Source organism: Centroberyx affinis, unplaced genomic scaffold (genome assembly GCF_046629955.1).
Source record: "Centroberyx affinis isolate AG114_WGS23_722 - 3 ecotype Tasmania unplaced genomic scaffold, CSIRO-AGI_Caff_v1 ptg002747l_1, whole genome shotgun sequence".
NCBI lineage: Eukaryota > Metazoa > Chordata > Actinopteri > Beryciformes > Berycidae > Centroberyx > Centroberyx affinis.
This window is the reverse complement of record NW_027280911.1, coordinates 10,333-37,996: the sequence shown is the minus strand read 5'-3', so window position 1 is coordinate 37,996 and position 27,664 is coordinate 10,333. Positions and strand designations below refer to the sequence as shown.

The window sequence follows — 27,664 nt, the reverse complement described above, 5'->3', positions numbered from 1 at the left end:
TGTCAACCACAGTGAAGGTGGGGAGCTGCAGCATCCTGGTTGTAAGTACTACTTTTTGTGTAATGATGAAGAAACAGATTTTTAACTATTCTAATCATCTTCACTTTTTTATTAAAACAGTGGTAATGTCACTAGTATTTATAATTTTTCCTGATGTGTGAGTAAAGAATAAAAATATAAAAAATAGTGTCATCGAACATCGCCACCAAAATTGGAAGGCCCTATTTTATTTTATTTTTTTTCAATTCTGTATCGTATCACATCACAAGTTTAGACTGCTATGATATTAATGGAAAAGGTAAAACATCTTCACATAGCCACAGTCTACTAGTGTAAAACATCAACAGTCTGTGGTTTCATATTTTGCTAAAAGAGGAACTTGAGTCTTTTGTCTTCTCAGAGGAAGTTGACTGAAGTAACTTCTGATTATTCTGGTGTCAAGAAAAAGTGACACGATTAGGGCCAAGAATAAGATAACTGGCTGCTACTTTTGATTTGGTTTAAAAAATACAAACTTTTTTTTTTGTTGGTAGATCTGAACAAAAGAATCCCCGTTCTATTATATGCTCCCAAGATGTTGTGACACGATACATACGACATTTGAGCATACTGCTTTTCATCAGACCAAGTCCAAATGTTACCTATGAATCAATTTCTATTCATAAATTTGCACACCTTGAGTATTGTGCTGGCATGTTTGTGTTTTGGATTTTCGGGACCTGTTGTTGAGGATTGGGATGTGTGCTTTTGTTATTTTCTAGATTAGATTTCCACCCCTTCAGGCTACACTTACAGTTGCTGGCTATGCCTTTTTAAGGACAAGAGCAAGTCATATCTACCAAATGATTGGTTCCTCATGCTGTGTTCACGTCACTTCATATTTACCATAAATATGAGCTTCCAACTGGGGAAAAAACAGTCTCCAATATGTCCCACTTGGTAATGTCAGCAGTCTATGGGAATAAAAATAAAAGATTATAATTTATATTCACACTTATACAACCAACTCTATTTATGAAAAGTGGCAATATATGCTGCTGTTTGTTTATGATGGATTTTAAATTCAGAGATAAAAAAATATTTTGGATGTGGGCGAAGTTAAACACTTCCAAGTTGTAGCAATGAGATGTCATCCCATTCTTCTGCCTCCACTGATATGACATGAACGCAGCTCCATGGATATTAATAGCAGAGCAGCACCATGTCCTAGGTAGGCCCAAATGTATATGGTCTCTTTATTGGAATAAAATGTACAAATCATTACTATCCAGTCATTTATTGTGAAATTAGTCTCAATAACAAAATAGCATCTTAAACTCAGTGTATGTTTTATCAGTAATCAGTGTATACTTCAAACAGTAATACTTCTATGTAAAACTAGGAAACAGCTTAGTCACCATCACTGCCTACATGAACATGAACCTCACTTGTGGATGTCTTTAGTCTCCAGATTGGTTTGTTGGTTCTGTAAGGAGTTGGAAAGAATATAGTGTATTTATGTATGTCTCAAATGTACTTATGAGGTGGTCAATGTTAAAGTGTAATGTTGAAATGCAGACTTGTCACTTAGGCTAGTATTGTGTCTGTCTGCTGGTATGAACTGCATGTGCACTGGGAGACACTAAACAGTATATAAACTGAAAAAATGTCTTGATGAATCAAAATATATTTCCTCATTCTCACTTTGAACTACTCTATGAAACTGGACGAAGCACTGTCCTATTTCCACATCGATATAATCATGATGACCTTATTCTACTGTGCTTTTATTGAATCGATTTTATCTTTTTCTTTGGTGTCATGGTATGGAAACCTATCTTTAAAGAACAGAAACTCTCTGAATCAGATTGTGAAATGGTCTAGTAGGCTGATTGGTGAGTCACAGCTTAACCCAGCAGTGACCCTGTACACTAGACAGTTACAACTGGCTCGATTGTAAATGACAACTGCCACCCTTTGCACAGTGAATTTCAGCTTCTTCCTTCTGGACGAAGGTTTTATAGTCCCAAAGTGCAGAACAAAGCGGTATAAAAATAGCTTTGTTCCAGCAGCCATCACTCAGATAAACAAGTCATAGCAACAACGCACAGATGATATAGAAGCAACGTTTATTTATTTAATCTTTTAATCGTTTTAGTGGTTTAGTGATGAGTTTTAGTGATTGGAACTTTGAGTACTTTTATTATGTTTGTCTACTGTTTGTGTTGTTTCTAAATGTGTGTCAAGATGGATGACTCTCTACTAAAGTAACCTGAACAAAGCCCCCACTGCTAACTGGGAGATACTGAATTGCACAACCTACCCAACCACCCCCTTACTGGGTTATACTGAACAGACTGGGACTGGTAAAAAAAAATCTTAGAGATGAAAAGTGCAAATGAAATAACATGCAGTTTTTTTGTGTTCATGGTATGTTTTTGTATCAACTGATTTTTAAGAAGGAAAATCAAAAGTTTCCTTGGGAGGAATAGCCTATATCATTGGCTACTGTGCCACTACTTAAATGTCTCTAAGTTGTATTTTGTGAAGACAAGTAGTGTGGATCGATGGGGAGACACAACATCCCTGCTGTACTGAACTGACTGCTAAATTAGTAGTCAAAATAATTTGATTATTCCCGGAGCAAACAAAATGCGTACGAACAAGCAACTCTCTCACTTACTCTCTCTCTCTATTGCGGCTCCGTGTGTGTGACAGGCAGACTATGGAACACAAACCTAAACTTTTCTCTTCTGAGTTCAATGAGAAAATCGTCAAGGAACATATTTTTTATTATTAGTAAATTATTATTTGTGCTTCACCGAATATGGTAGGCTATTCGGATTCAGGAGCATCCCTGCTATCAAATTGAAATATCAATCATGTAGGCTATAAGCACAACATCTTGTGTATGATGATTGAATGGCTTCACTTACTTTGATAACTTCAGCAGTTACATAAATTAAGGGAAAAAGAGCTTCCGGCTGCAGGCTTATGTGTGCCATATAATGATGGCAGTGCTAATTCTTTGTACATGTCCAGTGTAAACTCTAATAGTGGTGATCAAAATTTTAGTTGGCAGTCACAAGTTATGCATTAATATTAGCAGTCAGTAGGCAAACCAACCATTTCTCAAAAATGTGAAAATGAAAGTCTTTTCAGTCCCCTTTATACCTTAATAATGTGAAACTATGTGGGAAATCTTAAATTCTGGTCCACTACCATGGATTTTATTGAGTGTTTGTGGCTCTCTTTGGTTTTTGTCACCAGGAAATGGATAGATGTTTGCTGTTCCTTCTGCTCCTGCTGATGGGTAGAAATGGTAAGTTGTTTTTTTGTTGTTGTTGTTGTTTTTGGCATTTTACTTGACAGTTACAGTAGAAAGAGACAGGAGAGAAACAGGGCAGAGGGGATGGCATGCAGCCAAGGGCACGGGCCAGATTTGAACCTGTGCCGCTGCGATTAGGACTTAACGGTACACACTCGATAACGGTACATAATCATAGAAAACAACACAATAAAAACATATAACACACAGCATTAATCACACATTAAAAGCAGTTCTGAAAAGGTGAGTTTTGATTAGTGATTTGAACATGAACAGATCGGTGGACAATGTTTTCTTTTGTGTTTCCTAGTCATCCACACTTTGTGGACTTTGCGACTTGGGCCTGTACAGGATCTTGCTTGTCTCACATTGATTTCATTATATTTCTAGCATAATAGTACAAGCTAAACAAAATGTAGTCCCTCTAGCTGCCTTCTGCTTTACTTTCTCTTTAACTTTCGCCCTTCTTGCTTTCGGGGGGGGGGGGGGGGGTTAAACGTCCACATGTGAGAAGCATTTTGTTCAATTAAAGGAACAGTGCTCACTTATGACACATGACAAATGTGAACATGGTGCAGCTAGTTCATGCTTTTGTCACATAATCCTTTCGTGGTGGAGAAACGTAATCTTCACATTATTCATGTGCACAACCCATAATATGTGTTTGAGAACTAAATTTCGTGAGACAATATATGTTTTTCCCTGTAGGGTTTTCTCAAGAAGAGGACGTATGCTCTAAGTCAGTGATCAACTCTTGTGGTGACTGTATCAAATCTGGACCATACTGTGTGTGGTGCAAACAACTGGTAAGAAAGAACTTTATGACTTAAGTATCTGCTGGGAATCTTGGTATTGTGTTTTACCAGTGCTTAAAATGTGTGTGTGCAGAGACGTGTGTGTCTCAACACACTCCGCATGTGTGAGGTGTCTCCAATAGATACACATGCTACATATGCTGTGAGCGAGGTGTGAATGCCTTACGCTCGGGGCCACACCGCCTGCGTGAGCGTCGCGGAACCTGTTGCTTTTATTTTTCGCCGCCCATGTTAACAGGTTAGAGCAGCCACACAGCCCGGTGAGCAGCAGCATTTTTCAGCGTGATGCGTGCGGTTCTCAGCAAAAATAGACAGGGAAAATGATCTGTTGGTAGTCATATTGATATCATACCAGCAACATTACACCTTTCAATACAGTTTCAATGTCTATATCTGTAGAATATGTCACAGACATGAAAAAAAAAAAATTTTTTTTACCCCAACACGTTCTGTTTCCATTTCAAATTAAAAGCCTTCTAGCGTTTCTGTGGACAGAATCCCTTCATTTGTTAACACAAGGCTTCTTTTGTTAAATATTTGCAGGACCGTGTTGTAGAAAATTCAGTGACTTGCACGGCTAAATTTGTGGAGTAGCCTGCTGGCTTTTAATTGTGGAAATAGGGTAGTCATAGCAGAAACCCCACGTAGGCTATAGGCTCTCTCCCTCTCTCTCTCTCTCTTTTTCTCTCTCTCTCTCTCTCTTTCTCTCTCTCTCTCTCTCTCTCTCTCTCTCTGAACGAGGGTAAACAAAAACCACGCGACTGCTTCTTTGGTACAACTCTTGACTTTTCGGACCGCTCATCAACATATAAATGACATTTATAATGACATGAAATGAAACATTCTATGGCCATTATCAAAGGCAAACTCAATGTAGAAAGATAGACAGCGCCGCAGCAGCAACGCTCTCTGTGTGGACACCACAGGCGTGCGAGCCGCAGCAGTTCAGCGAGGCAGCCGTCACGCACCGCTCACGCAAGCGGTGTGGCCCGGGCGTTATGGCTCTGCTCTTCGACTGTGTGGTTAGAGGTGTCGAAATTAGAGATGCACCGATCGATCGGCCGATCTTTTGGGAAAGTAATAACATGTTAGATAAAGTGGGATATACTGCAATTCATTTTCAGTTGGATTTTATTTGTACAGAAAACCTCTGTGCAGTAACCTGGAGCACTTTTTTATTTTGAGATTTGTTTGAGTGAGAGAAGGTCCTGTAACCTGGAGCAGTTTTGGAGAAAATGTAAGTTATTAATAGTCAATGTTTTATTATGAACATACAATTGAATTTTAATTTTCCATTAAAGAAAAGTTACAAAAATGTTTGTGTATGCTGTCAATTATAGTTCTCAGAAAGAAAATCGGAATTGGCCAAAATCGGAATTGGCAGGTCAGACTTTTAAAAAATCGCAAATCGGAATTGGCCAAGAAAATTGCAATCGGTGCATCTCTAGTGATAGACAGATGGTTCATCCAATCACCTGTCAAGTATTTTTTGAAAGTGCCTGCCCTTTTCCAAACAGTTTCCAAAGACGACTTCCCAGATGGTTCTGTGTAACAAACTATCTGGCGCGTCCAGTTATACTTTCACATTACCCATGTAAGATCATGCCTTTAAAGTACGTCTTCTGCTGATGTCATCACTATTATTGTACAGAAATCATCACTAATAATCACGTTTGGGACACAGCCTTAAAGGAATAGTTCACCCAAAAAATGAAAATTCAGTCATTATCTACTCACCCCCATACCGATGGAAAGTCGGGTGAAGTTTCTTACGGCCGAAATACATGGGACACTGACGTGACGCGTCACGTAGGCGGGGCGGAGCGGGGCTTTTTACCTGCTACACAGACTCTGTCTTTGTAGCATGTGGTTGCCACATAGATGATCGGCTACGGTGTGCATATTGAGTTTTGCCAAGTGATAATACAGTTGGTTATGCAGGGTTTGGAAGTATAGGCTATATTAACTGGTACTGAATTAATTAACTAGATCGCTTTAACTACATGGATACACATTGATTTGATTGATTTATTTTATTGTGCAATGTAAAAACACCCACAAGGTTGCTCTGCTGCGTCACATTGCCTCTGGTACAATGAGGTATTTATTTTAATCATTTTTAAACAGATTGTACTCGTCTTTTACACAGTTCTATGGAGTTTTTACCTGTTTGAGGGCCGCGTAGCCGCGCGTAGAGGGGAAAAAATAGACCAGACGCGCAAAAATAGAGATGAGCCGTGCGATGCCCGCGCAAGTGCGCGTGGCTTCCGAGGTCCGTGTAGCAGCTTCAGTTGATTATAATGGACGCGCTCTGCTGCGGGCATTCTGCGGCAGACGTGTGGCGTGTTCATCCGTGTCCCATGTATTTCGGCCGTTAGTCCACAAAACAGTCCTGGAGCTTCACAGCAAAACAGCGTTGCAGCATTCTCCTAAACAACCGAAGTTGCTGGGGACTTCTTTTAAAATGTAAAAAAACAACCGAAAAAAACCCATAAAACGGCTCCATACAGCTCAACCGGCGTAACCCAAGTCTCCGGAAGCCCCGAGATCCCAAGTTCACTTGAAAAGACGTCATTTACACCCTTTTTTTAGCCAAAATCTTCACTGTAGCCACTGAGCTCAAAGCTGCGTTCACGTTAGCACGCATGCTGAAGTGAGTGCACAAGCTCGAAGGCGTGTACATGCGCCGCTAGACGAGATCAACCAGAACTCGCGACTTCTGCATACCTCCGTGTTTACATTGCTACTCAGAAGCTTGGGTTACGCCGGTCGAGCTGATTGGCTTGGATTGGAGCTGATTTTTTTTTTTTTTTTTTTTTTTTTTACGTTTTAAAAGAAGTCCCTAGCAACTTCGGTTGTTTAGGAGAATGCTGCAACGCTGTTTTGCTATGAAGCTCCAGGACTGTTTTGTGGACTAAGAAACTTCACCCGACTTTCCATCGGCATGGGGGTGAGTAGATAATGACTGAATTTTCATTTTTGGGTGAACTATTCCTTTAAGTAACATCTACCGTTTTTCACAACCATAGCAAGTGACTTAGTGCAGAAACTTCCAGTTAATACGGGAGGCTATGGGGAACCTCAGGTGAAAAAGTATTACGAGTCTAAAGGGATCAGGGAAGAGCAGTTTTCTTTTACCCAGATAACAATCACAACGATCACTAAAATGCTCAGGGGCTTGGATACTAACAAAGATGCCATCCCAGCTAAGTTCCTGAGAGATGCTGCAAAGGTTATTGCTCCCTATGTCACACACATTATACATCTTTCAATTTCCCAATCAAAAGTCCCCCAGGAATTTAAAAAGGCCAGAGTTACTGTTTTTTTTTTTTTGTTTTTTTTTTTAAAAAGGGCAGTAAGGTTGAACAAAGTAACTACAGGCCTGTATCTATATTAAGTGTAATCCTAAGTAAAATCCTGGAAAGAGCTCTTTATGAACAAATCCTTAAATATGTTAACCAATTTAATATTTTATATGATTTTCAGTCAGGTTTTAGGCAGTCTTACTCAACTGAGACTTGCATGATTTATTTACTGTAACCGACTTAATTAAAAAGGAAACTGACAGTGGCAAGTATTGTGGAATGGCAACGATCGACCTTCGAAAAGCATTTGACACAGTGGATTCACTGTGTCAAATGCTTTTCGAAGGTCGATCGTAAAGGCAATAGGTTTTAATAGGGAGGCCTTGAAATGGATAAAGTCATACCTTTCTGGTAGAGTCCAAATGCTCCAAAGGTATGCTCTCAGAGCCCAAAAACCTTACCTGTGGTGTCCCTCAAGGAAGCATAATTGGTCCTTTATTGTTTTTATTGTATATAAATGACATGGAGGCAGCTTGTTCATGTCCTTTATTTTTGTATGTGGATGATTCAGCTTTGTTGGTAACTGGAGAGTGCTTAGAAACAGTTAGAATATCACTTGGTAAAGAGCTCCAAAAAATAAGCAGTTGGTTATGTGACAACAAGTTATCCTTGCACTTAGGCAAATCTGAATGTATTGTTTTTGGAACAAGGCATAATTTAAGGGACCTAACCAGTTTTTCTGAATGTAATGGAACAAAGATACAGGAAAAGCGTTCTGTTACTTATCTTGGATGCGAACTGGAACAGTGTATGACTAGTGAGTCTATGGCCCTCTCTGTCATTGGGAAGGTCCATTCAAAGACAAAGTATCTTGCAAGAATATCCAAATTCCTTGATAAGGAAACCATGAGGACATTAGCTACATCATTAATTCAATGCCACTATGATTACACCTGCGTAACCTGGTACAGTGGTGTAACTAAAAGTTGAAGGTAGAATTCAACAGTTAAAACTTATTATGGTCTATAAGATTTTACACGGTCTATGTCCAAATTATTTTACCAGGTATTTTCAGTATGTTCGGGTCTCTCATGGCCTGAATACGAGGGCTAGTGTATCTAACCTGAAACAACCCAACCTAAAAAGCAAAGTAGGGAGAAGTACATTTCTCTACACAGGCGGGGAGGAGTGGAATAAAATCCCAAACTAAATTAAATCTGCCCACTCTCTGAATAGTTTTAAAAAATAACAGAAAAAATGGATGCTGAGTAAATTAGTATAGTGAAACATCTTTTCGGGAAATTAGTAGCATATACCTGTCACTCCCTTTTCCTGCCTGCCTCCTAGCCTAGACCTCAGGACCGCAATGGAAATAAGTCATGTGACTTTATTGCGATATCCATTAAAGTTTGTAGGGCAGCGAAGACCAGTTACTGTCTGCAAATCTCTGTTACTAACTGTAGAATGTTAAGTTTCACTTTTGTTTTCACACCGGGAGACTCTGTGGATTGAGTTCAATACTGCTGGTCTACTGTCTGTACATCTCCAAATTACAGACATGACATGATGCGCACATCAGGCACATTAGAGATCGATTTAGATCCATTTCTACACACTGACCAACTTTTGATTTTGTGTCTCTATATGGGAACAGTGCATCTCACAGTCAAAGACGCCCTCTAGAGGCCATCTGACGAAGCATCATCTCACTAAGCATTACTTGACTGACTGACTGACTGACAGTCTGACCTTACCTGAATTTGGCTCATGATGCCCCCAGCTGCGCCATGGGAAAAAGATAAATAACTCAGTTCTCCAGTTGTCTCTACCGGAGCACCGGAGCAACAGATAACAGAGAATTTGAGGGTTTTATCATGGCCTGGAAGCTACCCAAGGTACTACCAAAGTTCAACATCACCTAAAGTGTGAAAACCAAAATCTTTGTTTTAATCTTGTATTGTGCATTTTCAGAATTTCACCAAACCAGGGGAACAGGAAGCAGCTCGCTGTGATACCAGATCCGAGCTGATGAAGAGAGGTTGCATGACGGGAGAAATCATATCTCCTATGAACAACATTGACATAGTTAAGGACACGCCTCTGTCTAAGTCATTCGACCAGCAGGAGCCCATCCAGCTAAATCCTCAAGAGATTAAATTGAAACTGCGACCTGGTGAGTGGAATCAACTTAGGTATACCCAATAGGTAGCACTATTGGGTATACTTTGAGTTCTGTGATCTTGTTTATCTAGTAGGGCTGTAACAATGCACCGATTCAAATTTATGCACCAGGCTTAATGTCTAGGATACTGCTGCATCGATTCAAACAGCTTGAATTAGGCCAGAGATGGGAGGGAATCACAGCTGAATCGATGCAGGATGATACTATAGGCGTATCTTGTTTTAATTTTAGCACCTAATAATGTCATTTACTCTGTGTGTTTCTCTCCCTCGAGTCCATACTCTGGCAGAGACATGCATCACCTTCACATGGTGAGCTGGACAGATGCGCAAATTGGTCACAGTTCAAGAAATGCGACTATGGTGTATTTTATTTAACCTTTATTTAACCAGGAAAAGCCTCATTAACATTAAAAATCTCTTTTTCAATAGTGTTCTGGCCAAGACAGGCAGCAGTGCAACCTACCACGTCACAGACAGACAACATAACAGATTACAGTTCGCGGACCGTGCTCTGATATGCCAGAAATCGGTTCGATTACATTCAGACTCTATTGCTTTAGCCTGCCCGTGGTAGCCTGGATGTTGCAAACTGAATTTTTTCGACTTGAATTTTTGGATCTGAATTTGACCAGTTGAATTTGAATGATGTTCCATTTTAATTTTTTCGACTTGAATTTCTGGAACCGAATTTGACCAGTCGAATTTGAGCAACCTGAATATGTTTTTTTTTTAAATTTTGAAACTTGAATTTTTGGATCTGAATTTGTGAACATTGAAAAATATATATTTCAATTTCAGCTTTTGAAATTGCAAATCAATAAATGTAATATTTTACCTTATATTTAATAATTAATAATTTAATATTTGACCTCTGTATCAAATCTGTTGTGGAAGTAGAGACACCCACCCCTATTATCTAGCATTGAAATACTGCCTAGCATAAATTAGGCCACGCTATTTTTTTCCACCTGATCTGTTGCCCATCTTTTCAGTGCTGAACAGTGTTGCATAAACCTAGATTCACTGAACTGCAAATATTTGAATATTTTTTATCCTTCCTTGTATAAAATGTATGCAAAACTATAGTTTTTGCTGTCTTTGCAGGGCTGCCTACCACATTCACCCTGTTTTTTAAAAGAGTCCAGGGCTATCCAGTTGATCTATACTACCTGATGGACCTGTCCTACTCCATGGCGGATGATTTGAGAAATGTCAAAGAACTGGGACAGCAGCTTTTTGCGACTCTGAAGAAAATCACTGAACATGCTCAAATAGGTGACAAGATTACTGATTGCAATCTCAGTCTGATAATGTTGATGGTCTAATATACTATTATAAGCTCTTTTGACATCTCATTGGTCTGAAAGGTTTTATGTACCTTTTAAGATGTGTTTGCTTGCCATCCCACCTCCTCCTTTCATGACAAAACCAATGCAGAATCAGGGGTAATAGTTGTTTCTTGACACTGCAGGATTTGGCTCCTTTGTGGATAAGACAGTCCTGCCTTTCACTAACACCAACAAGGAAAAACTTAAGAAGCCTTGTGATGCGAAGGAGCAGCAATGCCAGCCTGCCTTTGGCTATAGGCATGTTCTCAGCATGACATCCAAGGAGGATGAGTTCAAAGCAAAAGTGAGAAAGCAGTTCATTTCTGGGAACTTGGACTCTCCTGAAGGAAGTCTTGATGCCATGATGCAGGCTGCTGTCTGTGGGGTAAGAAGCCAACCAAAGAGATAACAGTGTACTGTATTAACAATGGGAACTTCTGACCAAGTATGGGTTTGTTGTTTGGCCGTGATCAGATAGAACTATTTTTTATCAAGCTCAAAAGAAAAGTTCAGCTCTGAACGTTGCTAGTAACGGATAGATCAAGAAGTTACAACATTCTTATTGTTATGCAACACAGTTTGACAACAACTTGCAAGATATCTAATTAGCGTTAGCTAGCTAACCTGGATTAACAATTGTTGCTGAAAATGAAAATGGACAAGAGAAAGTTGCTCTTCTTGCTGTTGTAGAATAGCATTAGGAGCCCATTCTGAAAAGGAGGATGTGGGTACATGACATCCTCATAGGGAGTACTGAGAGTTTTATCATCTCGTTAAGAGCTCTGCCTAGATACTGCCCATTTCAAGGGCTTTTTGCACACTGATACAGCTAAAGCTAAGACATGCTGGACAACTTGGAGCGGCCACAGAACGCACTGCGGCCAAAACGCAGTCACATAGTTTGTGCCTGTCCCAACCAAACCATTGAAAAAAAACTGAAAGAAGGCATTAAAAAAATGGTTTTATGTGATCACGGCCTTGCTCTAATTAAATAAGCAGTCGTCAGTTCCATTTATTTGGGCCTTCTGCACAGGACAAGATAGGTTGGAGGAACAGCAGCACACGGCTCATTGTACTTACCACTGATGCTGGATTCCACATGGCTGGGGATGGCAAACTGGCAGGCATACTGGACCCCAATGATGAACAATGCCACATAGAAGACCATCTTTATGCCAAGAGCAATGACATGGTATGGGCAGTGGTGTCAGTGGCCAGAATTCACTGGGGTACCTACCTCTTTAGGGGGATCCAGGGGAGCGTGCCTCCTCAGTGGATTTTTATTTATTTTTTTAACAAAATGCTTCATTTTAATGCAATGTTTGAGAAATTCTTGAAATTCTTAACTTGATTTTAAGTTTAAACAAACAGTTGTATCCTGATGGTAACATTCTCCCCCAGAATACTTTTTGCTCACTATGTGCAATTTCATGCATTTTTACATTATTTGGCATGGCTCATGGCACCTCTAGTATTGCAGATCTTTTTATTTCTTTTCATTTTTTTCTTTTCATTTTATTGCCAGAACCCAATTTCTGATGGTGTTTTTTTATCATTATTTATCCTCAAAAACAAATTAGGCCATATGACAAATACTGTGATAACATGGCAGGTATTGCGATAATTTGTGAAACAGAGCTTTTCACAGAAACACTTTATATATCACTATGCAGTTGTTAACTTTGATTAACAACTGCATAGTGATATATAAAGTGAAATTGATAAAATTAAAGATCTTATAACATACCTCTGTATTATATTTCAGTGGAATTAGTTTATATATTATTCTAAATTGATGAAAGATTTCCATCACACTTAGCACTAACAGCTGACTACTATCTCTACTGTCAACTATCCAAAATAGGCAAAATTCCCAAATAATCTAAAAAAAAAAGAAAAATACAATTCACTTGGTCCATGTTTTACTAGCATTTCCCTGTTTGAAGGTGATCGTACCTGGCTATCACTAATATTTTCTGCCACTTCCCTCAAAACTCAGCTTCCTCTAGAGTAAACATGACATGACAAAAAAGGTAAGCACTCAAAATATCATCCATTATTATTTATTATACAATGGCCTGGATGAATACTTGATTCTGATTGGGTGGAGTGGTGTTGATTAATTTCAGATAACCACATGGCTCTGACATGTTCAGACTTTCTTACGAACTGAATATTATTGTGTACAAGCATTCAAGTACGAGCATCACTTTTATATGATGGCACCAACAACAACTTTAGCAAAACCAGGAATACAGTTATTTTAGCTTTATTAAGTTTCTTCTTTCATCTAGTCACCTGAACTCTGCAGGCCTGTCTCCCCTAATCTGAGACTGATCCTCCTGCCTCCATCTGGCTAGATGAACAGCAGTGTTGGGGAAAGTTACTTTTGAAATGAACTAGTTACTTCATTACTTGCCCTAAATAGTAACTAGTTACGTTACTAAGTTAGTCTTTATTAAAAGTAACTCGTTAGAGTACTTTCATGTTGCCCACTTAAAATACGTCTTCTGCTGATGTCATCACTCTTATTGTATAGAAATCATCACTAAGTAACAATCTACTGTTATCTAAAGAAAACATCAAAGTAACTTTCATTTACCTAGTTCCACAGTAAATAGTCAGATCACGGAGTTAACTGATCCTGTCTGGTCTCAAAATAAACGGCAGACAGCACTCACAAGCGCTTTCAATTCAAATCTTAAGTATGATAGTGAAAGCTAAACTTACAGTTAATAATAATGTTACCCTTCTCTTCGATCAGTTCAAAGTAATGTGAATATTTCCAAGTTCTGCAGTTTATTGTTGTGTTCATTCTGAAAGCAAGTCGTGACCTACAAGCCTCCACTGCACCGCCAGCCTACTGTATAGTCTGCTTTTAATAATAATCATGTAGCGCAATACTTTCATTTTTACTTTCATTTATAGGCCTACTTTAATTTACACTAACTAAACATTTAACCATTTGAAAGAAAAATAAAAGTACAGAAATATAAATTTGAGAAAGTAACTAATAACTGATAATACCTTGTTACCACAAAAAAGTAATCTGATTACTCTAATGTGTTACTATGTAACACATTACCCCCAACACTGTAGAACAGTGCATGTATTCAGAAGTTACGAGATTGATGGCTGTCTATAAGACACTTATTAACTATCCCTATTATCTAGCGAAAGATCTTCCAATGAAGAGGTGCCACTATGGATATAAGAAGATAAAGATAAGATGGCACTTTATTGATCCCCTTGGGGAAATTCAGGTGCCACAGCAGCAATTGGCAGACAATGCCAAGGAAGTCAAGTAGGATATACTCTACCAAGATGCTCTAAGTTTGCAACTTACCATTGTGATTGCTAAATTGAATATCTTTGTGTGTAGGACTACCCATCTGTTGGACAATTGGCTACGCAGTTGGAAAAAAACAATATTCAACCAATCTTTGCTGTTACAAAAAACGTGGAGGGAGTGTACAGGGTAAATAAGCTTAACTATTCATATCTGTCCCTCTTTTTTTAACTTGCTGTCAATATTTATCATCATTATATCATTTAAAGGGCATACATTTTGACAGTTATGTTTGACTTTTGCCATCGTCATATCTTTTATCACAGCAACTCAAAAAAATGATTCCAAAATCTGAAGTGGGAGTTCTATCATCAGATTCTACAAATGTTGTTGCATTGATTGAAAGTGCCTACGGGGTAAGTTAACCGCCCTTATCATAAAATGTTCTGCTTTTTTGTATTTTTGTGAGCACATGCATGTTTAAAACTGACCTGACTATTATATCCATAGTATCTGGTAACATTGTTGTGTTATTAGTGTCTCTCTAATCTCCCCTGGCCCCTCTCTAATCACCCCTCTCAAATTTTGTCACCCATGGCAGAGGTTGTCCTCCAAAGTAACTGTGACCCATGATGATCTCCCTGACAATGTGAGAGTCATTTACACCCCTATTTGTCAGCATCCAGGACCATCTCGGGACACCGAAGGGGTTTGTGACAACGTGGGTGTGGGACAGGAGGTCAGTTCAACAATTACCTGTGTGCTCCTTTAACATTTAAGGTGCTGTCTGTATTTAGCCTATTGAGCTAGACCTCCCGTCCAGCTGTAGCTGGAGGTTGGCAGTCTAGAAACCTGAGACGGTGCAGAACAGGGAGTATGTTTACATGCACACTAATAATTAGATCTTTCCCTGATTAAGGTTAAAATCAAATTAGATCCTGACTCCTGAAATAGTTATGTAAATGCCTTTATCTGATTATCTTAATCGGGGTAAGATCATAATTTGAGTAAGCATAGAGCCTAGATTTTTGCTCAGTCTTTCAGTTTATTAGGGCATGAAAACACTTTAGTCAAATTTCTTTCAGCTTTTTACAAATCAAACAACATGGCGCAGTGGAGTGTGGCAAGTGGTAGACTGATTATTAAATCAATCCATGTAAAAACCAGGTTATTAGAGAAATTCCCTTACTAGTTACGTAATTACGTTTTATTGGTTGCCAGATATGTCAGGGTAAGCAGCAAGTCCCAATGAAATGAAAAATGACTTTTTTTTACCTGATTTTCCAAGCCATAATAAATGCCAAATAATTTCCCCATTTTTTATTTTTTTTCATAATTTTTTAGATAGTTTTATCATAATCACATTACGTTTACTTCCTGGACAACAGAGTATCTTTAGTGGTTACCTCATTGTGTACCAGTAGGTGTGAATGCAAATTCCAGCCAAGAATACTATCGCAGATTTTTTAACAATCCTGCCCCTCCACCCCTTCCATCAAATAAAACTGTCTTTTAACTAAACTGCATTTTGACAGCATGTTGCTTCCTTAATTTGATGTATTTCCTATTGAAACAGGATATAGGGGTGTAACATAATGTGGGGAGTGAGTTTTGGCATAAATTGTTAAATAGGTGTATGGTATGATAGTTGGAATGAGATAAAAAAGGTGAAAAAGTTACGCAATTTTTCATTTCAGTGTAACTATAAGTTGCACCTGAATTAAACCATGTTGTAGTGATGTACAACGTGGTGAATGTAAATATTGATGTCCATCAGTTGGACCAAGCAGTGTACACAGCCATAAGCCGTCTTGGCTTAGCTTGTCAGGCACTTGTCAGGCACTTGTCCACGAGCCGGCCTACAGTGGCCGTGCCACCTTTGACATCTCATTGGCCGGCCCAAGTGTTGTAATGGGGTGATGTAAGCAAGATATGATGCAGCTGAAACGTAAACAATAGTGGCAGTGGACTATGCCAGCATTGGCCATATACCGGAAGCCTTATCTTCTATTATGTCTGAATTCAGTGACACAAATGGATTAAAATGTGAACAAATACCAAAACCAAAATGTGTTTGGGTCCCACTTTAGCAAATCCCATTCCTGGACACACTACTGATTGTGAAATGGATGTTGAAGTTCAACTTGAGGTTATTTTGTGTTGAATTTTCTCATCATTTTATCACTGTTAAATGTAAAATATCAAAACCTTGCACTCAGCTCCTGACTTGGTACAGATCCTTTGCACAACTGGTGAAAAATACAAGTAGGTTGCACACAAAACAATAAATTATGCTTATCTTCTTTAGTTGGTACAGGAGAACAAAGAGACACAAACGTTTTGGGCTGACTGTCTTCTTCAGTGTGTCCACAAGACTGACAAACACCAGCACAGTTATAGGCTGGTCTTACAGAGGTGCTGATCATTACTCACAAGTAGTTTATTAACTCAGCATTGTCAATTAGCAGATCATCCTAACTGACAACAACTAAGTGTTGTATGGTGATACTGATACTGGAGCATAGGAGTCGATCTGATCAATTGGCAGACATTTAATGATGCATCATTGGAGAGGAACAGCATGAACACAGTCAGTGATGTCAGTCTGATGTCAGAGAGACCTGTGATCTATATAGTGGTCAGTTACGTACATGACAAAATTACAAAACATGGCTCCTGCATGTCTCCATATGCCTGATATCTGACAGCTCACAACTGACACTTGCAGCCGAATGGCCTTGTAGCAGGAACATCAGGCACATCCTGCAACTAATGCTGACCTTACACTAGATGATATTTGAAGCGATTTCAGTTTTAGACAAATTTTCAAAGTCAGAATAAAAATCACAGCAGTTGCGCTCCCGTCACCACAATTGTTGGGTGGAAAACTCAGTCTTAGCCGTCTTTTTCTCGTCTTGACCGTTAGAACAAAAATGTGTTTAATATTATCTTAAGTCTTTAGTCTTGACTCATAGATGTGTGATGGTCAATTACACCATTTATAATGCTGCACTAACAACAACCAATGGGTGCACTGTCTTTGGCTGACATCAGCACCTGTAGTGACAGGTGACAAGGCTCCACAAACATAGTAAACATGCTGATGTGGAAAGCGGAAGTCCTGGTTCTGTTGGACCGTCGAACTAAAGGAGAAACTGGTGGAGCCGTGGAGAGAACAAGAGTTTATCTCTCTCGATCTCTCTCTCTGCGTGTTGTGTATGTATGGTTTGTTGTATGTGTGTGTGTGTAGATGGTGGAGGAGGGATATGTATGTTGTAGCTTCATTCACACTCACACTGTTTTGAGTATTACAGGACACTGATAGATATATCATGACGGTAAAATGCAGGATAAACGTTCCTATAATTATACTTCCAATTTCAGTACAGAATTAAAAAAGTTACTGACCTCGGGGCATGAAAATAAGTGAATTATTATACTACTACCTCCTGTTGATATGAATGACTGGCTAGTAACGTTGGATGTATCAGCTCTTTACACTTCAATACCCTCAAAAAATGTAAGCAATTTATTCACTACAATGTCCCTGTTTTTTGGTTATATAGGCAAAACATCTCGTGCCCTGAAAACATGTTTATCTGAACACAGATCAGAGGCCTGTCTCACAAAGTGAGATTAGTGGGTTAGCAAGCTAACTTTGGGCTTAACTCTGGCTTTTCAGTCTCACGAAGGTGGTTCACTTTTAACCGGGGTAGATTACCACGGTAACTCATGCTTCACGGCTAGTTAAGGCTATCGGATCAAAACGGATGAAAGGCCCGCCTTCTGACCAATTAGCTCTCTGGAAACAGGGAGTCACCATTCCTACAGGATCCAGAATGCTGTATTCAAATGAAAACGACAAGTAATAAAGAAAACTGTTGGCTAAATATTGAATTAACAGACAGTAAGAAGTGCTGTTCGCAGGGTGACATGTTTACAAACCAGTAGAATCACTTTGCTTTCCACAATAATTTATTATATTGGATATAGCAGGTATGCTACCTAATTGACCCTATTATTAATGAATGAAAGGTACTGTTGAAATCATTATTCTGCAGACATTAGGAAAAACAGCTAAAAATGATTGATTATTCTGAAAAATCTATATTTATTCATCACTTCAGCTCTACTTCACTCCAGCAGCTGATAAAAAAGTGCATGGGGCGTGCCTATGGTCATCTTCTCTGCCGTTTGTGGTGCCGTGTGCTTTTATGAATTGCTTTCACAATATGTAAATGATCAAAAGGGGTGGAAGTACGGGGAGAATGGTAACGCAAATAATGCCCCGGCATTTCACGTTTATGAATGAGAAAACACCATGACGGTATCTGCCTCTAACGTCACGCTAAATCTTTTTATGAATTAAAATTTTATGAATGAGCCCCATAATAACATTATGCAAATTCGGTGATTAGGCCAAGAGATGACAGCTGACGAGGAAAAACTGAAACTAAAACTCACCTTCATAATCGAAGAGGGAAGTTGTAGCCTGTTCTCTAGTTTAGATCCAGGAGTCAATAAAAATAGTCTTTGTACTTCACCAATGTTAATGTTGGGCAGGTTGTGGAGCGATTTAGAGAAGGCCAGTGGCAGGCCAGCTGGCAACAGGAAGTTGTAATGCATCTGCTTCTCAATTCAGAAGCTGTTGCCATGACAATGTGAAAAGGGCCTATACCTAGTGATATCTAGTGGTAATTTTGAAAAAATCATGTTTTCGAGAGTGAATGCTACATTTTCTGCAGATGAACACATATTCCGTGGGTGGACCTATTTTCCGCGGTAAATTCCGTGATCGCGGAATCCTGGAGGGTCTAATATATACACTCACCAAGCACTTTATTAGGAACACCTGTACACCTTCTTATTCATGCAATTATCCATTCAGCCAATCATGTCGCAGCAGTGCAATGCATAAGATCATGCAGATACAGGTCAGTAGCTTCAGTTAATGTTCACATCAAACATCAGAATGGGGAAAAAATGTGATCTCATTGACTTTGACCGTGGCGTGGCTGTTGGTGCCAGACGGGCTGGTCTGACTTGAAACTGCTGATCTCCTGGGATTTTCACGCACAACAGTCTCTAGAGTTTACACAGAATGGTGCGAAAAACAAAAAACATCCAGTGAGCGGCGGTTCTGAGGACGGAAACGCCTTGTTGATGAGAGAGGTCAGAGGTCAGAGGAGAACGGCCAGACTGGTTGGAGCTGACAGAAAGGCTTCAGTAACTCAGATAACCTCTTTACTACTATGGAGAGCAGAAAAGCATCCCAGAATGCAACACGTCGAACCTTGAGGCAGATGTTGAACCTTGACCCAGTATTAGTAAGGTGTTCCTAATAAAGTGCTGTATATATGTATATGTACATACAGTATATATATATATACATTGATTAATATTGATTTGCATAGCCTTTTAGCTCGGGTTGTGCAGATTTTAGGGATATGAAACATTTGAAGATACTCAAAAAAATGACATCACAGTAAGCAAAAATACCAGTGTAGGCTCTGGCAGACCATTTCTATTGCAGAGTATAAAGGGTTAAGCGTCTTTTATGATTCTTTTTCTTGTTTATTGTCTTCAATATTTGTCTGTCATTGAAACCCTTGTTAGATATGATGATCTGCCAATCTACCAATGGATCAGATCACCATACAACACTTGTCAGTTAGGATGATCTGCTAATTGACAATGCTGACTTAATAAACTAATTGTGAGTAATGATCAGCACCTCTGTAACACAAAACTACTTATTCGCTTAACAGCCGTTGATGGAAACACACCAGATTTGAATTTTAAGATTGTCGACTTTTCAAAAGTTTGTTTTGAATTTGCGCAAAACCTGAATGGAAACATGACTACAGCCCAAAATGTTTGTCTCTTTGTTCTCCTGTGCCAAAAAAATAAGGATAGAAGCATTGTTTATTGTTTTGTGAGCGACCTACCTATATTCTTCATCACATGTAACATTAGCCTCAGGTGGATGAGCTAATTCTTTAATTTGGGACAAATTCTGAGCCTCAAGCTTGGAATATTTAATTTGTTTCCAGCTGGTGGGTAATCAACCTATCCAAAGCAGCAAAGAGAGGACATTAAGAAGTGTCAGAATGTTGCACCTGATGGTCAATATCATAAATAATTTGAAACGTACTACTACTGTAGTTACCTTAGCTACATGGGTACAGTATACATGTATTTTGTTGTTTGGTAGAGACAGGTTTATCATTGTTTTTACTTTTTATATTTTTTAAAATGCTGTCCAAAATGTATTATGACAATTCCACTGTCTGACTCCCCCAACCCTAACCCCACTCTCCAGATTTCTTTTAAAATCACCGTGATAGCAGACGAGTGTTTGGAGGAGAGGTCTTTCACTATCAGCCCACTTGGCATTAAAGATAAACTGAAGGTGACCTTATCAACGAACTGTGAGTGTGAGTGTGATGACCCTAATAACAGTAACCACCCACACTGCGACGGCCAGGGCAGAGTCAGCTGTGGTCTGTGCAGGTAAGCTTGAGACTGACATGGATGGGAAGGCTGGTGACAGGCAGCTTTATATGTAGCATTTTAGAGAATTATAGTTTACGTTTTTTTTTGTTGCTTTTATTGCCCCGTCTATCTTTTCCTTATTCAGTTGTAATTCAGGCTTTGTGGGGCAGAAGTGTGAATGTGCCATTGGAGATAAGGACGAGCGGTCTCTAAGGGCTTCTTGCCAGAGGGAGAATGGCACCGAATGTGAGGGTCGAGGAGACTGTGTGTGTGGCAGGTGCTTGTGCCATGCCATGGAGGGAGGTGGCAGTTACTATGGTGACTACTGCCAGTGTGATGATGAACACTGTGAGAAGTTCCAGAATAAGCTCTGTGGAGGTACAGTTCCTATAATCTGCAAATAATTAGCATTTCGGGAGTATGAATTATTACAGGAAAATAATTTATACTCTCCATTAGGGTTTCACTGTATGGATTTTTGAAAATATCACTATTCTATCACTATTCTTAGACTGAAGTCATCAAAAAGCGATAATTGGTCCCGATATTCATTATCTTAAATTGGACCATTTTCATGGCAAAACAGGGATTCAGTGTTTCCCTAGAATTTTGTTCTTGTCAGGGTGGAAAAGCCTCTGAAACTGCATTTAGACCATCATGGGACACCAATGAATGAAATTCATTGTGACTCACCCAGCCTATTCAATGGTAGGGGAAACTCTAGGATACATTACTGCCTTTAAATGAAGAAATAATTTACAAAAAACATTATTGAACAATTACATGAATAATTAAAAAGTCAATAAATAAAGTGTGCAAAGAAAATAAAACATCATTGCAGGTTTTACAGACAGTTTTTATGTAGCTGTGGTCAGGGAGGAACCTCCATTAAACTGGCAGTGGAGGACACTGACTGTCTGATATCTACCCCATATATTAACAAACGGATATATTGGTCTAACACTACTCTCCATCCCTCTCAATTTCAAGGAAATGGTAAGTGCCAGTGTGGCATATGTAAATGCAAACCAGGATATGATGGCTCAGCCTGTCAGTGTAAGAAGTCTGATGAGCAGTGCACCTCTAAGGGCAGTGTGTGCAGCGGCAGAGGTACTTGCAAGTGTAACCAGTGTGAGTGTAAGGAGGGATACCAACGCCCGTTCTGTGAGACATGCCATGGCTGCCCTGACCCCTGCCAGACCAAACAGTAAGGCGGCTTATATATTTATTCTTATAAATGAAAGTTTTACTCCAAAAAAAAAAAAGCAAAGATATGGAAACACCACCAGAGTCAAATTTACCTCTTGTTAAAGCTGCTCACGGGAGCTCAGTAATCAAATATCTGAGTCACTTAATCAAAAAGTTTGACTGTTGAGTTTCCAACTTATATGTCCAACTTTGGACCACACATAGCACATGGGGGGTTGAAAAGTGTACAGTTGACCCATCTTGAGATCCAGAATCGTGTAGTATAATTTGCTACTGTCAATCTTGTTTTTCAGAAAATGCATTGAGTGCCTAGGCTTTGGGACAGGCCCCTTCAATAAAAACTGCACAACAGCTTGTAACAGTGTTGTGCACAAATTGGTAGACACATTCACTATGACAAAAAAGCAATGTCAACTGAAGGACGCAGAGGGTTGCTGGATCAGATTTAAGATGGAACAGCTGGTCGGAGAGGATAACTACATGGCTGAGATCCTACAAACCAGAGGTAAGCTGATGATGAAATACAGAAAGCTTATATAGACAGAATTATACTTTTTTTTAAAATTGTTTTCCAAATTTTACATTTACATTCCAAGTTCTTTGTTTTGCACCAAATGCTCCACCACCGACACATGTGCAATGAGAACAGTGCCCTGTTACTGCATCCCCTCTCAAGTCTCAGATAATGACAACAATGATTGTAAGGAAGGAGGACATGGTAACAAGAGAATAAATAATTAAATAATTAAGCAGAATAATAACTAATCAGAGTAATAAAATCATAATAGTGCTGAAGAAGGTGTCAGGTAAATAGAATAGGGAATTGGATAGAGAGAATGGGAGAGTAGATAGGGAGTGAAAGAGTGGAGAGATGAACTGACTCACCAACATATTACTGTGGAGAAAGAGGGGTAGGTACAATATTGAGAGCAGGGCATAGGTATTAGTATAGGGATAGCAGAAAGCAACTACTGACAATGGGAGTGGGGACTAACTAGACAGGACATACACATACGGGAGTGGACAGGGATATAAGACACTGGATATCTGCTACAGGTATGAGTTGTAAAGGGTCAAATGTCAGTATTGATGTTAAAGTGGTTGAGTATAGGATTCCACGTGTTGTAGTGTTTGTTGGTCATGATTTTTTCCATATATATGTAATTTAGCAGAAGATAGTCCCAGTGATTAATTGAGATATTACATTTGTTTTTTTCCAATTTTTAATTATGCAATTTTTGGCTAATATGAGGCAGCCTAGTTCCATGGGGTGGGAGCTCAAGGCTGTCTATGTCGCCCAGTTGGTTGTGGATAAAGGGACATAGTGTCCCTTGATTCTAGACATTGTGGAGGTGACAGTGGTCCAGAGTTGGTGAATGGGTGTGCAATGCCATAGTGCATGAATGTAGTTGTCTAGTTGTGCTGTGGAACAGTGGTAGCATGTCTGTGAGTCTGTGCTTCCCATCAGATGTGGATTTTGTGAGTTCTGTGAACAGTTTTATAATTTTTATAGTAAATCTGCAGTTGGTTGTGTAGGTGAAAGTTTTTTTGGATGGCCATTTCAGAGATTGTTCATTCATTTTCAGGTCCTGGCATCATTTGGCTGAGGGAAGATGGATGTTGTGATCTGCTAGCAGTATTTTACTGTAAATTTAGGATACTTTGTGCTTTTGTGTTTCAAGTAGATGTTGGTATAGTGTGGGAATGGTAGGGTCAAATCTATTAATAGTAAATTGACAGACCTCTTAAGCTGTAGTTATTGAAAATGTTGGTTTGTAGAAAGAGATAATTGATACTGCAGAATTTTTGGAGAAGAGAGACTGCCTTTATTTTTGTGTTTTTGAAGAGTATGTAGTTTGGTTTGTGGTGATTTACCTTTTGAATAGTAGTTATTTATTTCTTTGTCTAGGGATTTGAACCAGTCAGATTTGAATAACGGGTATCATGGAGAACAGATAATTTACCATTGCTCTTCCCAAATTAACTGACGAAGAGGCCACAGCCACGTATCTTCAACTAAATCTCAATGAAATACACAGAGCACTCATGCCAAATGGTAGGTCCTCTGGTCTGGATGGATTTCCAGTAGAAATCTACAAAATATCCTGGAATTTACTCTCACCTCTATTTTACAAATTAATCAATGAGATATTTTCCAAATCAAAGTTTCCGCCTCATGTGAATACTGTCCTAATCACACTGATACTAACAAAAAGAGGAAGACAAGACTTAATGTTCCAGCTACAGACCTATATCTCTCATCATCTGCAACAACAAAATCATATGTAAAGCTCTTGCATTCAGATAAGATTCAGTCATGCCTAGGCTAATCCATCCAGGCCAGGCAGGTTTCATCAAAGGAAGACAGTCATAATAATACACACAGACTCTACACACAGGCACAAGGCAAGGCTGGCCATTGTCACCTCTACTATTTGCAATTTTCTTCTAACCCCCCAAATGACAATATACATGGACTCCAATACACAAATGGTTTCTTGACATATATATATCTCTCTTGTTCCAGAATGTCCAGAATTACCAAACATTTATGCTATTATCGGAGGCTCCATTGCTGGTGTGGCTCTCATCGGCCTCCTGATACTGCTGCTCATCAAAGGCCTAATCTACATGAACGACCTGAAAGAGTTCAGGAAGTTTGAAAATGAAAAGAAGAAATCCAAGTGGGCAGAGGTGAGCCTGCTTAATTCAATGCAATTTTGACATATTAGTAATAATAATAACGATAGTAATAATAATAATAATAATAATGTGCTTTCCTAAAACGCACAATAAAAAAAACACAACAAAATTGCACATAGACCATGATAAGAGGACCATGATTGAATTCACAGAGAAGTTATGTGCTTGACTATTTTCATTTTATTCAAAATCCTGGCATCCAAACACAATGAATTGAAAGGTCATGAAAGTCAGATAATTCGACAAGCAAAGCACAAACAACAATTATCAAAGAGAACATTCATTATTATGACATCAAACATTATCATTATTGTCATCATTTTTTTTTTATAAATTTTTTTGCCAAATGATCTATCATCTTGAATTATAAATGTAGGCGTATTCAAGGCATAATCTAAAGTAAATTATTATGTAAACCGTCTCTGTAATTAGTATAGCTGAAAACAGATCATTGTGTTTGCTCCCTCAACAGGCCGACAACCCACTGTTCAGTAAGGCCACCACCACTGTGACCAACCCAACCTTCACTGGAGAATGAGCCCTCTCACTGCAGTCGTTCCAGAATTTACACAGCATTCAATACAGTACATTTGTGGCAAATTAAATGTTTCCATTGTATTGAATGAATGCCTGTGTATATGCAGTCAGCATAGGCAGCGCAAGGGCATCACGCATTGGGAAGCTAAAATTAAAAAAAAAATTTCATAGGACAAAATTAGGCAAACCACCTAAACAGCTCGACTGGCACTATGGAATAAGAAAGGCTGCATCTTGCCATGAAATATAAAATTAGAATCAATGCATTAAGCTCAAAATTATCAAAATTATTACATTTATCGCTGGTATGGCCAAATTGAGATGCAGTAGAATAATTCCATTCAATCTTCACACAGAAGCAGTGCGCACCTCACACATCTATTCTGAGGTCAGTTTGACTTTACCAGTCAGAGATGGTTATTTTGTTATTGTTTACTAAGAGCATCACAGTTGGATGACAGAAAAGTGTGTGTTCTGACCACCTAAGTTGCGGCTGTTAAGGCCCATTCACACCTAGAGCGACAACTATAAGGATAACTATAAACTATAACAATATACTGTTGTAATTTAACTGTAACTGTAATTTTTACAGCCGATGGTCTTTGTCAAATAGCGCCGGGTTCCTCTGGACTTCTGTCATCAGTTCCTCTGCAAGCAACTCATTGCAGTGAACTAACAAATTCTCCCAACCCTTCCTTTGTAGAAATTTATTTTGATTTGTTAAAAATGTTTTATCGTTGTCTGTACATCCAAAAAATCGCTCTGAGATTGAACCAAGAATATAGTTGTCGTTTTGGAAGTTTTTAGTTGTAGTGTGAACAAAGACATTCCATTTACGATTGAAATCTTTTTATAGTTATATTGTGAGATAAAGCCTCTTAAACCTTTTTTTTAATAGCCTTTTTTATTTTATCAGCATATTAGGCTACAGTTCATAGTAAATGGAAAATAATCACAGAGTAATAAGTGCTTAAGATTGGCTACGGTTATCCATTGTTTATTTTCCAATGATTGAGTTTAACTGTTAATGCTGACCTGGTCATACTGAGTGAAGGCATGAATTTCTTTTTATCATAACCTTTTCTACTTCAACATAGAATATGATGAGTATCTAGGCTTAAAAAACAAAACAAATGAAATGAACATGGCAAGTGAGCTTAGCTTCCCCTAGCCTCTTAGTAGCGCCACTATGGCAGTCAGGAGAATATACTTTTTAATGCTGTTGTATGTAAGAGACAAGGTGTTATTGTTTTCCACCTATACTGGACAACATGATCTCACACAAATACATGAAATGAACCTGAACTCTGAAACGGCGATTTATGTGCTGTGGACACGTATTATGGGAAAATAATGTTTCTCCATCATGAACTGAATTCATGAATTCTGTTTCCCCGCAACAAATTGAAATACGTTCCTCTGACACAAATTCAAATGCATTCCTCTGCCACAAATTTAATTACATTCCAGGTTGATTAACAGTTAAGTGTAGGCAAGTAAAACAAATTTGGTTAAGGTTAGAGTTAAGGTTATGGTTAAGTTTAGGCAACTAAAACAACTTGGTTATTAAAGTTTGGGTTAGGGAAAGGGCTTGGTCATGGTTAAGCACAGATCCTGTACAGACCCACAGCGTGCGTGTTCAATTCTATGTTCTGAAGCACTGCGACAAATATGACAAGATAATAACGTTACCTACCTTAAAGTTTTAGGGCAGCAGAAGATGTTACACAGGCGAGTTTGGAACAAATTGTGGAATGTTAAGTTTCACTTTTTTCGAAGCCATGATGTTTAATGTAGTGTCCAAAAGTTTGTTCTGTCATTGTCCATATAGTTCACTATATGACAAACACTGCATAGGGAATAGTGAGTGAGTGAACGAGTGAACCATACCGAACACAGCTTCACTTTCCACCGTGCTCCTTCAGTGTGACACTACTTCCTGTTTATAGTCGTGTCTCCTTCAGGTAATCGATTTGTGCTGGGAATACGTCATTTCCACCAGTTTCACCAACACGTAATTTGCTGTTAACAAATCATGTTCATTTCAAGTTTTTCTGTGATACTGATACTGATCACAGAATTGTTTACTGTAATTAATATTTACTTGCTAGGCCACTGTATTGTTTGTGGAACACAGGATATTGATGAATTGCCTTCATTTTCTATCTACGTATATGCTCTAGTCGTTTATTTATATTTTATGTACAATAACAATTATGAAAATTATACTTAAGTTTTTATCATTAGCACTGTTCATTTTACTGTTGCAGTTTATTCACTAGATATTAATCAAGGACATATAATGAACTTATTTTTCATAAATATGTTGGTCACATTGCTGTTTCCAGTACTAGAAATGGCCAGATTTTACTGGTGAGACCCTACACTGAGGTCCCAGGTTATATAGCCTACTAGATTAGTCAACTGCTTTTTCCTCACTGTAATTTTGCCAAGTTGATACAATTTAAAATAAACCATATGATTTCTGCTCA

General features: G+C 38.7%; 1 protein-coding gene across 1 annotated transcript; it reads left to right on the top strand.

The window, feature by feature from the left end:
• On the top strand, positions 1-27,664 carry itgb2 (integrin, beta 2). The gene is made up of 16 exons (XM_071535690.1): positions 1-41; positions 3,250-3,301; positions 4,016-4,113; positions 9,399-9,600; positions 10,716-10,886; positions 11,083-11,324; positions 11,973-12,131; positions 14,322-14,417; positions 14,555-14,644; positions 14,830-14,967; positions 20,551-20,741; positions 20,869-21,101; positions 21,714-21,930; positions 22,226-22,437; positions 24,460-24,626; positions 25,108-27,664. Exons 2-16 carry the CDS (start codon positions 3,253-3,255, stop codon positions 25,171-25,173), a joined length of 2,331 nt encoding a protein of 776 aa, XP_071391791.1. The 5' UTR covers positions 1-41; positions 3,250-3,252; the 3' UTR covers positions 25,174-27,664.

Coding starts and splice junctions, on each gene's coding strand:
- itgb2 (XM_071535690.1), top strand. CDS start 3,253: ATGGATAGATGTTTGCTGTTCCTTCTGCTCCTGCTGATGGGTAGAAAT. Junction 4,114..9,398: donor GTGTGTGGTGCAAACAACTG/GTAAGAAAGAAC, acceptor GTGCATTTTCAG/AATTTCACCAAACCAGGGGA. Junction 14,968..20,550: donor ACGTGGGTGTGGGACAGGAG/GTCAGTTCAACA, acceptor CCCACTCTCCAG/ATTTCTTTTAAAATCACCGT.